This window comes from Akebia trifoliata, chromosome 11 (assembly GCF_017979445.1).
Source record: "Akebia trifoliata isolate Shusen 1 chromosome 11, ASM1797944v1, whole genome shotgun sequence".
In the NCBI taxonomy this organism is placed as follows: domain Eukaryota; kingdom Viridiplantae; phylum Streptophyta; class Magnoliopsida; order Ranunculales; family Lardizabalaceae; genus Akebia; species Akebia trifoliata.
The window spans coordinates 514,293-528,824 of record NC_141385.1 but is presented as its reverse complement, the minus strand read 5'-3'; the positions used below and the strand labels follow the sequence as shown (position 1 = coordinate 528,824).

At 34.7% G+C, this 14,532-nt stretch overlaps 2 protein-coding genes and 1 pseudogene across 2 annotated transcripts; 1 reads left to right on the top strand and 2 right to left on the bottom strand.

Annotated features, from left to right (window-relative positions):
- Positions 1 to 3,221: 3,221 nt before the first annotated feature.
- On the bottom strand, positions 3,222 to 4,373 carry LOC147390113 (F-box protein At3g07870-like). The gene has a single exon (XM_086457714.1). The coding sequence runs from the start codon at positions 4,371 to 4,373 to the stop codon at positions 3,222 to 3,224; it is 1,152 nt and encodes a 383-aa protein (XP_086313840.1).
- A 2,364-nt stretch (positions 4,374 to 6,737) lies between these two features.
- On the bottom strand, positions 6,738 to 7,949 carry LOC147390112 (F-box protein At3g07870 pseudogene; annotated as a pseudogene).
- Positions 7,950 to 9,379: 1,430 nt separating this feature from the next.
- LOC147390111 (F-box protein At3g07870-like) lies at positions 9,380 to 11,037 on the top strand. The gene has a single exon (XM_086460193.1). It carries the CDS (start codon positions 9,462 to 9,464, stop codon positions 10,584 to 10,586), a length of 1,125 nt encoding a protein of 374 aa, XP_086316319.1. The 5' UTR covers positions 9,380 to 9,461; the 3' UTR covers positions 10,587 to 11,037.
- The last annotated feature ends 3,495 nt before the right edge of the window (positions 11,038 to 14,532 follow it).

Genomic DNA, 14,532 nt, shown 5'->3' with positions numbered 1-14,532 from the left:
AAGATTTAAAATCATACTATATTAGTAAAAGGAAAATATTTTTTTCTTTTTTTCCATTGACAAAATACCTTCTTTGAAGTTAAAAGAGTCTGACTAGCCTTACTAACTCAGTAAAATTTCATCTCTTACAAAGAATCGTTGAGCTCACCTTGTAGCATCAAAATGATGATCCGATACCACATAATTGTCGGGGATAAAATTCTACGAACTTTAAAAGGAACTTTTTTATTTTATTTTATTTTAAAAAAGTTAATTTTCACCATTTGAACTCAAGGACCCTTGGTACGAGTTAAAATCTTACTAAGTTAGTAAGGAAATTAATTTTTTATAGAGAGACTTATCTGATAAAGTGATGAATTTCTATTAAAAATAAATCTTAAGACAACTTCAAGGGAATCTTAATTTATCAAAAAATTTATCCAACAAACCTTGGAGTGGGATACACATTTTTCTAAAAAGTTAAATACTTTTAAATGTCTTTATTTTTTAAATCAAATACCTGTTATATCTTATTTTCTCTCAATATTAATTGTCTCTCTCAAAATCATTATTAGCCCTTCATAGATACATTGGCAATTTGGCTACAACCAAATGGATTTCTTGATAAAACTTAAATTTAATAAATAAATAAAATGTTTTTATGTTTAATTCCTAATTTTAAAAGCGAATAGATGTTAAGATGAGAGAGAGACGTAAAGAATATAATAGATACTTGATTTAATGAAATGAGGTCATTATAAATATTTAATATTTTAAAAAATGTGGATCCCACTTGAAGGTTTGTAGTTAACAAACTTGATAAACTAACTCCCCTTGAAGTTGTCGGAACTCCAAGGGAGTTTTTTGTAATAAAAATGTAATAATGATGCCTGCATGTAAATCTCTTTTTAAAAAATTAAAAAAAGAAAAAAAAAGAAAAAGAAAAAAAAAAGAAGATGATCTAGCCCCTACTAACCAAAAATCCCAACTTCAACCCTAATCACACTCTATCCATAAGTATAATCATTCAATAATTCATCATCAATCTCTATTAAATATTTACAAACATAAATATTTTATTTAAATGTGTTTAAAATGGTTCACCTATAATATCTGAAAATTATTCATTAATCTTATAAGCATATTTTTCTAAAGAATTAACAAACATCAATATTCAAATAAAAATTTAAAATAAAAATTTAATTATTTTTTATATAAAATTGTACCAAAGCCAACAAAACCAACTTTACCTAAAGTCAAAATAGCCCTAAAAAATTTGCCTTGACAATGAGAAAGTGGGATTCGCCTCTTCGTTCCTACGTTGATCAATTCTTCTTCTATGAAACCTAAATCAATTCCTTATTGAGTTTCTTCTATTGGATATTGAAGAATAAAAAAAATTGTAATATTAATATAATGATTAGGAAGATCAAAAGAAGAAGGAGAAAAAAGGAAAAGAAAAGGGCCGTTAAAATATTCAAACTTCAAGAGAGGTCTTTTGAATCCATCCATTTCCAACTAAGGCATGCTATCTGGTGAAATAATTTAGCTTTGTTACTTGACCGAGATAAGACTTAGTAGAAGATAGGATTGTTCAATGGAGGAAGTAAATGACAACTATTGATGAATGAAGCTTTAGAACATAGAGAAAGCATAAAGAGATTAGGGTTTTTAATAGGCATTTATAATTTTGAATTGAAGTTACAAGACATTCGTTGCCAGTAGATTTTTTTTGTGAGATTTTGAGGGTCGAATGTTTTTCTCATTCCATCTTTCTATGAAAGTTAAAAAATAAAAAAAGAAAAGAAAAGAGGAGTTTTGAAATAACAAAGCTCTTGTTTCATGGGATAACAATCTCCCATTTTTGATATCTAGCTAATCAGGTACTTTGATAGAATTTGAAACCTTAGAACTTAACACCCTACAATTCTATTTAATTACACATAAGTGTTATTCTCACATTTATTTCACCAAATTGACTAATCAACCCCTCTTGGTCTTTATTTAATAAATAAGCCTAAAATTAGTTGAAATTACCATTCTATCCTTAAAAAATAATAACCTAATTTTGTGAAATTAGAGATTGGTTGACCGGTCCCCTTTTCTGTGGATTTCCACATTAGCAAGGAGAGGCCACATTCTTTCCTTTTTAAGCTTACAAGAAACACAAGAGAGAGAAATACGTAGATTTTAGAAAATCATAAATCTCAATTCTTTATTATTTTATGATAAAAGAAATAAAGATTAATAATAAAAATAAATATTATCATCATATAATCCCAAGGAGTTGGAGTTGGCTAAATAAATCTTGTTTTTTTTTACAAATCTTTATTTATTTATTTATTACATTTTCTTTATCGAAAGTCATGTCTTCTATTATTGAAAACATGTTTATATTTGGATCTTCCTCTCGTTCATTTTAGAAGCCAACTTTTTCAAGCTAGCTAGGATTGTAAGAATGATTGTTTGCCCATATAATTTCTCATCACAGTGCTCACAAACTCTCTAACACATGTCACGTCAAGCCTAACGGGGGTAATTTTGAACATTGGTGATGCCATTGAATAAACATGGGTTCACGTGAAGGGTGGATCTCCGATTTTGTGAGCACAAAAAAAATTAGATTGTATCGATCTTCGTTGAATATGCCTAAATCATCCATGTCGGCGTTCTCTTTCTTCATACTAGGACTGTAATTGGTCTTCAACAAACATGTCTAAACCATCCAAGTCATTGTTTTTTTTTTATTTTTGGCCCATTGAAATTGCTCCTACATTTTTTTATTTTATCTTTCATAGTTTTTCCATTTATCCATCTCCATATCCTCATTTACATTATATTTAATCTATTAACATGGTTTCAAAACTTGTCCAAGACTGAGATGTATTGGTCGAGTTGTCTTAGTATCACCTAGCAATGAGACGATCGAACAAGTCAATGTATCGGACGAGATTTAAAACTCACATTTATTTTTCTCATTGTTGAAATAGACATCTCAAATATATTGAAAAACTCATCCGAGACGACTTGGTCTCGTGTTCACGGAGGAGATGAGCTGTCAAAACCAGTTTTAAAACCATGCTTCTCAATCCTCTAATAACAGTTTCATATATAAAGCATAATTGGTCTTATAAAGATATGTCCAACCTTAGACATAAGGCACAAACATAACAAAGGGACACATAGATTTAGATGATTTGAAATGCATAAATTGTACACACAACATTATTATAACATATCAATCATCTCTGTATTCCAACCATTGCCTTGAGTGATACTAGGCTCCCTATGTGAGTAGTTGTGTAGAACCAATTTGGAAGACCATGAATGGCAAGTTCCTTAAACTTATCCTGTTCTGGGTCATAACAAACCAAAACCTGGTTTCCATATTCCATTAAAATCTCACCATTTCTCAGAAGGCATAAAACTCGAATAAATCCCCTGGTCAATCCATTCTTCAAAATCCTACAAGATCCATAAACATCTTTATTTAATCCAATCGGCTTGTAAGCTCTGATGTCGAATTCCTTTGTCCAAGACTCCCTCACATTGTAATCCTTCATTACCCATACCTCAACATGTCCATCACTACCAGCAACAACAGCAGAAAGGCATCCTCCCAACACCACAAGATTATAATTGCATCTACGAAGATCGTTGCAGCTCGGAATCTCTTGAAATTTCTCAGTTGCTAGGTTGAAGGACATAATAGTTCTAGAATTATGATGTATAAATTGTCGATGCATCACCCAATGAAGAGACCCATCCAACAAAACCACCTGCGATGACTGCCGATCTTTGATGTGTTGAGGGCCTTCTATACTTCTCCATGAATCCGTACCAAGAGTGTGTATTTGTGCCTCTGAACGTAAATACCCATCGATAAGTCTGTTATCCAAATCGCTATAATATACTATCCGGATCACTTTGTACTCGTTAGTTATTGGATGAAACCCGAATCCAAACACAACCTCTTGATTTCTATACTGGTTAGCTTTGGGTAGCTTCATGTGTTCATTGGTAAAAGGATTATATACATATATAGGATTGAAAAATAGTGAATCCGATAAACATAATAATCCGTTACACGAACCCATTATGTCGAATTCAGGCATAGCGGACTTGAACGGTGTAATGATCTTTCTTACCAAGTTGTCTTCGTAGCCCTTGCCCGCATCGGTGTCGATGATGTATAGTTGATTTCTTTTGGGGTGGTCACAGTGAATGATGAGACATGGGTTGTTCTCAGTTGCATGTGCATGGTGCATGTTAGCGAGGCATGGGTCTCGTGCTAATGTGCGCCAGGTAGTGCATACGCACTTGAATTGCATGAGGGACGTGATGGGTAGTCTTGTAAGGATGTCTATGGCGATCTCTCGTGGCAGTCTCTCCATTCCACTTGTTTGTTTGATCTTCCTTTGTTCTTCTTCTTGTTCTCTTGGGCACCGATTCCATGACTGATCAGTGGATAGAAGAGAAATATGTATAGGTCGGATCGTTTTCACTTTAATAAGAATTTATTATTGGGCGGAAACCAAAGGAAAGGTTATGGCCATTGTTTTGGTGTGATCTGTTGTGTGTGGGGTCCACTATTTGTGGTTCTTGCTGAATGACAAAATGGACAAGAAGAAATGGAATCTACTAGACTGCCAATGATCCGGCCCGATCCGGGTCAATCTAGAACTAATCCAATAAGGTTTGGGTCACATCCCAGTCTTGTTGGACACATTGGGATTTGGGATATTTACCAAAAAGTAATCAACTTTAAGCAAATTTATGATTTTGGATCACTGTTCATTTTAATTATCAAAACGTGAACGGCCATGAATTCAGAGGTTTATAAAGTGACTATTTCACAGGTTTAAAGTGTCTAATTGGAAATAGGCACTTTAAAACTGTCAAATTTGTTACCATTCTAATTTTTTTTTAACGAAAACGTATGTGATCATTTATGTTTTGATAATTAAAATGATCAGTTAGCCAAAATGGTAAATAACTCATTATCAACTCATAAAATGGTAATTCACCTTTGGGATTTTTATGGAATCTCAATATTAAGATCCAAACAACTAAATCTACTATGATACAATAAGATAGGGGAACATTCTTTTCTCTCAATTTTTATACCCCACACAATTATAGTAGAGTAGGATCTATCATTGTGTTTTATTATATGGATTTATGCTATGATATAAAGGTAAGATGTACTTTGATATTTTAATAAAATTAATTAGTGTAAATTCTGATAAATAATAAGCACCATTATCTCATTATTTATTAATGTGGTTACCCAACTGCCCCAACCCTCTTTTGGAAGCAGGACTTATCCTTATGGATATCCATCAAACTGGTATATCATGTATAATCATAGGTGGGGTACAGGGAAGGACTCTATTTCATGTCTAGGGAGAGCAACCCAGAGTGATAATCACATTCTTTTAACATATATTAGTAACCTAGGTTCTAATTTGGGTGTGTCTAATGTCTAAACCAAGTTCAATAAGGGCTTCAGCACCCTTAATAGGAGTCCAACTTGACCTAAGGTCAAGTTCGAGTTGCTCCACCCAAACCCAACTTAATTCAAGTTTAAATTGAGTTACGTTGGGTAAATTGGGTTTGTCGAGCTGAGGTTTTAATTGTGGTTGACTCACCTCATGTTATCAAATATTATTCTGCTTTGATTAATCTTTACCGAACCATTTTTCGCAAAATCTCAACTCTTTATTATTTTAAGGCAAAAGAGAACTAAAGAATAACAATAAAATTAAATATCATCATCATAATTAAAATTTAATCCCAAGGAGTTGGAGTTGTCTGAATAAATCTTGTTTCGACATTTTCCTTTATCAAAAATTTCATGTCTTATATATTCAAAACGTGATTATATCTGCCATGTTATTTTAGATCTTCCTCTCATTTATTCTAGAAGACAACCTTTTCAAATTGCTCACAGAATTTTTCATCACAGTGCTCACAAACCCTCTGGCACATGTCATGTCAAGCCTAACATGGATAATTTTGTACAGTGGTGATGCCACTTGATAAACGTGGGCTCATGTGATGGGTGGATCCTAGATTTTGTGAGCACTGTGAGCAAATTTTTTTTTGGATTGTATTGATCTTCGTTGAATATGCCTAAACCATCCCAGTCAACATTCTCTTTCTTCAAATTAGGAATGTAATTGGTCTGCAACGAACATGTCTAGACCATCCAAGTTGTTCTCTTATTTTTTGCCTCTAGAAATTACTCCTACATTTTTTTAGAATTCACTCAGTTTTAATTTTATCTTTCATAGTTTTTCCAATTATCCATCTCCATATTCTCATTTACATTATACATAATCTATTGACATGATACTCTTTAACATGGTTTCAAAACTTGTTCGAGACCGAAACGTATCGCCCAAGTTGTCTCGGTATCACCCAACAATGAGATAGACGAACAAGTCAATGTATTGGATGAGATTTAAAACCCATATTCATTTTTCTCATTGGTGAACGAGATGTCCCAAACATATTGAAAACTCATCCGAGATGACTCGATCTCGATCTGATTCATGGAGGAGATGAGCCGTCAAAACGAGTTTTAAAATCATGCTTCTTAATCCTCTAATAACAGTTCCATATATAAAGCATGGTTGGTCTTATAAAGATATGTCCAACTTAAGACACAAGGCACAAACATAACAAAGGGATACATAAATTTAGACAATTTGAAATGCATAAATTGTACACACAACATTATTATAACAAATCGATCATCTCTGTATTCCAACCATTGCCTCAAGTGAAACTAGGCTCCCTATGTGAGTAGTTGTGTGGAACCAATTGGGAAGACCATGAATGGCAAGTTCCTTAAACTTATCCTGTTCTGGGTCATAACAAACCAAAACCTGGTTTCCATATTCCATTAAAATCTCACCATTTCTCAGAAGGCATAAAACTCGAATAAATCCTCTGGTCAATCCATTCTTCAAAATCCTATAAGATCCACAAACATCTCTATTTAATCCAATTGGCTTGTAAGCTCCGATGACGAATTCCTTTGTCCAAGACTCCCTCACATTGTAATCCTTCATTACCCATACCTCAACATGTCCATCACTATCAGCAACAACAGCAGAAAGGCATCCTCCCAACACAACAAGATTATAAATGCATCTACGAAGATCGTTGCAGCTCGGAATCTCTTGAAATTTCTCAGTTTCTAGGTCAAAGGACATAACAGTTCTAGAATTATGATGTATAAATCGTCGCTGCATCACCCAATGAAGAGACCCATTCACCAAAACCACCTGCAACGACTGCCAATCTTTGATGTGTTGAGGGCCTTCTATACTTCTCCATGAATCCGTACCAAGAGTGTGTATTTGTGCCTCTGAATGTAAATACCCATCTATAAGTCTGTTATCCACATCGCTATAATATACTATCCGGATCACCTTGTACTCGTTAGTTATTGGATGAAACCCGAATCCAAACACAACCTCTTGATTTCTATACTGGTTAGCTTTGGGTAGCTCCATGTGTTCATTGGTAAAAGGATTATATACATATATAGGATTGAAAAATAGCGAATCCGATAAACATAATAATCCATTACACGAACCCATAATGTCGAATTCAGGCATAACGGACTTGAACGGTGTAACGATCTTTCTTACCAAGTTGTCTTCGTAGCCCTTGCCTGCATCGGTGTCGATGAGGTATAGTTGATTTCTTATGGGGTGGTCACAGTGAATGATGAGACATGGGTTGTTCTCAGTTGCATGGGCATGGTGCATGTTAGCGACACGTGGGTCTTGTGCTAATGTGCGCCAGGTAGTGCATACACACTTGAATATCATGAGGGACGTGATGGGTAGTCTTGTAAGGATGTCTATGGCGATCTCTCGTGGCAGTCTCTCCATTCCACTTGTTTGTTGATCTTCCTTTGTTGTTCTATTTGTTAACTTGGGCACCGATTCCATGACTCAGAGGTGACTCAGTGGATAGAAGTGAAATATATGATAGGTGGGGATGATTTTCACCTTAATAATATTTTATTATTTATTGTACGGAAACCACAAGAAGTGATGGCCATTGTTTTGGTGTGATCTGTTGTGTGTGGGGTTCACCATTTGGGATTCTTGCTGAATGACAAAATGGACAAGAAGAAATGGAATCCACTAGGACTGTCAATGATCTGGATCCGGATCCGGATCTGGGTCAAGCTAGAACTAATCCGATAAATTTTGGATCACATCCGAGTCTTGTGGAAATATTGGGAGTTTTATGGAATCTCAATATTAAGATCGAAATGTATAATATAATCTATATAGTTTCTCACATTTTATCGATGGAGGCCCCATAGGATTGGAGTTGATCCAGACCCAATCCAATAGGTTACCAAATCAGATCCTTATTAGATCAGATATGGTTTTACTAAATTTGAACGTATAGGATTACAAGCATGATCTGATCCGATCCAATCAGATACAAAAAGTCCAATCCTATCCTATTTGACCTTAGAAGTTAAGTTCTAATTAATATGATCTGATCTAAAAACTTATCAAATTATACAATATGTCAATATGTATCTATTTTTTTCCAAGTGGATAGTATATGATCCACTAAAAATCCAATCTATGTTATCGGATTCAATTTGGGTCTTGATTCAGCTCTACCGGATTGGTTCCGGGTCTACCTTGATCCAATCATCTTTGTCCCATCGACAAAGATAGCGCACTCCAATCAAATCTATAATATGAGACAAAAGCATCCTAATAATTTTCTGACACCCCTTCTCGCAAGTACACCCACCCCTCATCACAAATTCGTAGTACAGTTGCCTTGGGATGGACATATATCTCGAGGCAACTATACTACAAATATGTGATAGTGGCGTGCGTCAGAGGGACGTGATATTATCACAACTCTAAACATAATATGTGTGAGGACAGGTTTGGTTGAATAATGAAAATTGAGTGAAGATTTGGTTCACATTCATCTCATCTCATTTTATCTTCGCCTCCATCTAATCATCTCATTTCACATGAGGTATCCTTTTGTTAAAACTGATTTAATTAATTTTTATAAATATATTTATATGTGAATAAATAAATAATTAATTACATTCTTTTAAATCACAAACATTTAAATTATTAAAAATTAACTATTTTATTTTAAATAAGAAAAAAAATCAAAATCACGAGATTTTCAAAATATGAGATGAATCATCTCATATCTCTTGACAACTCAATCCGATTAATCTCAGCTGGCCGTTAGTACATATGAGTTACAGAGAATGTCTAAAAAAATACAACATAATTTTGACACGTGGAATCCGGAGGTACCAACTTCTATATCTATTTATACAGCGAAGTTTTACTCTCCTTCGTATATGAGTCTCCTCTTTTTCCTTCTACAGTAAGTAATACAGAAGTGTAAAATTTCTCTTCATCTTCTCTCTTGGTTTAGCAGAGAAGAAGAGAAGAGAAGAGATGGACAGACTTCCAGGAGAAATCTTGTTGGATATCTTCTCAAGGTTACCCATCAAAGTTTTGTTGCGTTTCAGGTGCGTTAACAAGACCTGTTACAGATTATCTCATGATCCCAATCTCCCAAAAATGCATCTCAACAGAACATTAATCCAACAAGACCCATCTCTCATTCTTGAAATAGGTTCTTCTTTTGATGGGTTTTCTTTCCAAAATGAACTTTTTTTTGCTGAAAATGATTATGATCATCAAATCAATCTAACAAAGATAACTGTCCCTATAACTGAATTTAGAATTGCTGGTTCATGTAATGGTCTTTTATGTTTTGTTCATCCAATTTATAGAGACCCAATTTATATCTGTAATCCCTCAATTGGGGAATTTGTACAACTCCCCAAAACAATTAGGTCCGGAACTGAACGATATGGTATGGTTTCTGGATTTGGGTTTCTTCCACAAACAAATACTTATAAGGTGGTGATGATTACCCATTATCCGTTGAGTCATCCGTATCCTCATAGTCGTTCCGAAGTGCAAATTTACACTTTGGGTATGGGTCCTTGGAGGAATTTAGGAACTTCACCTTACTCGCTTTTTTTTCAATCTTCTTCGAAAGCGTTTGTGAATGGAGCTCTACATTGGGTTAGTGACTGTCTAGATAAGCTCATTGTTTCATTTGACATTGCGGACGAACAATTCAGAATTGTTCCACGTCCTGGGTTTGGTGCGGTGGGTATGTGTTCTTTTCATTTGGGATTGTTGGGTGGGTGTCTTTCGGTGGTGGATTCTTCGTTCAGCAATCGAATTGAGATATGGGTAATGAAGAGATACAATGTTATGGAGTCTTGGAGTAAAGAATATGTGGTCGAGGGGACCATGAGGCCTAAGTCGATTGGTGAAACTATAAGGACTCTATCGTTTTGGAGGAATGGTGAAATTTTGCTATTGCATGGAAATGCTGCTCTGGTTTCTTATGATCCCAAAATGAAAACATACAAGATGATTAAATGGTTGAGGGGTTCGTATGAAGTGTTCTCTCATGTGGGGAGCCTCATTTCTGCCAATGCTATCTGTGGGCGACATGTGAATGCAAATACACTAAAGTCGAAGAAAGGAGAAAACAGATAAAGTTAGTCTATAGTGAAGTTGCTTTAAATTCCATGAAACATCTATACCAAAATTAACTATAGATATCTTTTTGAACCATAATTTTGTTTTGGTTCTTGTTGTGGGTAATCAATTACTAAGGATTATAATGTAAGGGTTTTAAGGTTTTGTTCTTTCTTTCTGTTCGTGCTTTTTTTTTTAATTTTATTTTGCCAGTGTTTCATAGTTTTTATTGCTCTAACTTTTTATCTCTTTCTTATGTTGCTGCAGTTTATGTTTTTTGAGCTGTTTATCTTGTTATTTTTCATTTTCCTCACTTAATGATTGCAAAGATGCACATTTTTTTTTCTTGCTCAACTTTTTTATTTTAGAATAATCAAGCGAGGATTGATCCTTTGGTTCCAGTTTAGTGCTTTTATAGTATATGATTTCTAACTATGTGTTATACCTGTACTAGAAATTTGATCTTCTCAATGGCATAAACCCCCCCCCCCCCCCAAATTTTTTTTTTTTTTTTTCAAGACCCACTTTCCATTATTCCACTACCAGAGAAATGAAAGAAGGTAAAACGATATTTCTGTGGTCGTTTTTGATTGTGTGCGAACCCCCTCCCTCCCCCCTCGCTTCCAAACTCACATTTCATTACCTGCAACAAGAAAAACAAGGGAACTGAGGTGGTGTGACCGGTCAGCAGTATTTACATGGAAAAACATTTTCACAGGCTTTCCAATAACGTGTGACAAGGTATATAGATTGGGGTCAAGTCCATGGAGAGGTGTTATTTATAGATGCCTCATATATACTTTATGGAAATCATTGGAGTCATTGGTAAAGGACTTGTTCATTGGTTGTGAGCTAAGTATCAAATTTCGATTTCGGTTAGTCTGGAAATGAAAATATTTCAATGAATACAATTTTTGGAAATGACTGAAATATTGATGAATTTTCATTAACCCTGTAGGAAATGATAAAATAGGCATTAAACAGATCAAAATACAATGAACTACCATATGGACTGAGAAATTGAATATGAACAACATTTTGCTACACATGTGTACATGTATTGAGAGGCTACCAGTGGAAATAACAATAATAATGTTGCATTAACTACATACAACTTAATATGTAAGACATTAAAATGAATAAACTATTAAGTATTGCATTCCAACTAATTGAAACATAGTTGATTGTATATGTGCTTATATAAATGGACGAATATGCTTAGAATACATTAAAATTAGATGACACATATAACTAACTAAGCTATGCAATTTTTATTAGTAAATACTATGTGTAATTTACAAGTTCTTCCTAAAAGCAATTATAAGTTTTTTTCACAAAAAGAAAATATTTCAGTTGAAATTTACTATGCATCGAAATATTCCACCGAAATATTGCATTTTTATACCTTAAAAATGATAATTTCGGCCGAAATTCACTATTCATCGAAATATTTCACGAAATGAATAGTGATTTCTACCGAAATATATACAAAAATAAATTGTCGGTTAAATTTCGTGTCGTAACTTGTGGAAATGGAAATATTTCGGTATATTTCGTGGAAATATGTCGAAATTTAATACTATGGTTGTGAGGTACTTGTATTGGTTGATCATTTTGTATAAAATCATGAGGAGTTCCGAGTGGTACAAAATAGTTCCAAACTTGGGCAGGGCCATATAGATTTGGATGGAACTTTCTTTACATCTATTTTAGAATGTCTTGAGATAAGTGTGTTAAAAGTTTAAAAGATGGATTCATGGTCTTTTTTTTTTCTTTTCTTTTTCAAGTGCATGATATGAGCCTTATGCCAAGTTTGGCAAAGCTGTCAACTGCCATGTTACACACTCAAATCGATGGTTTTGCTCCCCACAAGATGGTGCCTTGCTTGAGTAGTCTGTGCTTTTGTGATAAGAGTCCATAGCCTCCAAGGGACCCGTCTTTGATCATTGATGATGAGTTGAGAGCCCCCTACCTTTGTCCTTGAGGAAAGGACAAGTCATTGTAACTGAACTTGACACCGTTACAGATATTTGTTTCTTTCCTATTGGATCTTCAAAGCCTGCAATCAATTTTACTCCTACCCTTCTGAATGCTGCCTATTGATGATGCTTTACTCATGTCTCACATGACCGATTTGTTGAAATTTAGCTTAATCTTGTGTCAGTGGTAGCCATCATGTGTAGTGAAAATGGCTTTGTTTTCCTGTAGAGAAAGCTGGTCTCTTATCATCCAGAAAGCATACTATTTGGGATCTTGGAATTTTGAGGATATAGGTAATGCTTTTTTACTTGTGGTTACTTTCGAGGAGAGCGTTGTTTTGGTTGAGCTTGATGGCTTAGGAGCGTTGTTTTAGTGACCAATCCAAAACCGCTCCACCCATTTTCACATAATTTAGAAATTGATGACATCTTTCATGGCATTCATCGTGATCTCTCTTGGACGTTATATGCTGAACTATGCCAAAGTGAATAGAAGCAAGACTAGGGTAATAATGGGTACCTGATTCACAGATATCTAACTGAAATTGGCACAGAACATCCTATTTTCTGGACTATCTATTTCAGAATTGGAGCCAGAGTTGCTTAAGAACCAGAATCATCCCTACATATTGTTCCAACTTTCCAATAATGGGTATAATATACGAGTTGAAATCTACGACTCTGCTTGTATTGATACTTGAACCAACCGAATGACACCCATACCACCTATAATTGAAAAGTTTGCTCTGCTATGCTCATCCTTAAGCATCGTGGAATTTTATGCTACAAAAATTCTGTATTTTTTTGTGGTCTTTGGGAAGGTATTTTTGGGCAATTTCTTAAGGATCTCCCTCAGCTTTACTGATTTACCATCTATGGAGGGAAAACAAGCATCCAATAAGATGTTATCGTGATTTGTAGGGAGACAATCAAGCATATGAAGACTATAATTTTTCTTTTACTTAGAATTGCAGCGATTTAGAACATCGTCAACCATGACACTTCTGACTAATTCTATCAAGTAGAATGATTTTGTCTTATGGACGATAAATACCAATCCAACTCATTTTATCAATAAAATTCGACAAATTAACCAATTGATCTTTATGTACATCTCATGCTGACTAATCATTGGAATCCTCACACATTTTCTTGGCTTTAATAGAAAAACCAAGATACAATAACATCTTGATAACAAGAGTGATAATATGCACATGGGTCGTAACTAAACAAAATTTATATGCGATTTATATGAAAATCGCATAGTGCATGCCGTCACTTACCATAAGCTGATTCATCTCTGAAATCCTAGCAAATTCATCAGATACCCATATCCCATCAGCACTGTTAACATGAGGTTGGGAAATGCAAGAGAGGAGTGAGAGAGGAGCTTGAACGATACCATAAAGAGCAGAGAACCCACTCCATCCGTGATGTATTTCAGCTTCATTCATGTCGACCAACGTGTTCTCATCAGCGACTCGTGAACCCCTCTTCATGTTTTGGAGGGTTCGACTAACCTTAGCTAGGAGACGCCACATCTTTGTTTTGGGGGGGTTGATCAGATCAAATTGTGGAATGCCTTGCTTGAAATCAAACAAGGGATCTATAGGACTTAAATAGTTACATGGTGGTGGTGGTGGTCATGGTGATGATAGTGTTTATCTAAAAAATTTGGGTGCTTAATAAGGTGTTAGGCCTTTATGTTTTATATATTTGTGAGGTCTTAATAAGTATCCTCACCGACAAAGCGGGCTAATTACACATTTGATAATGTAGAATTTAGTCAAAACCTGCATTCGCCCAGTGACTACTACCTACTAATCTGCTTTTCCACGGGATTCCAAGAACGATCAACAGATTACGTTATCGAAAAGTGAGGAAAAAAAGATTCCAAGATCAATCTAATCCAAAGGAAGTTATTTCAGCTTGAAAGGATGTTCTTAACAATCTGATTGTTCAAGATACCAAGCCTGGGCAAAGGT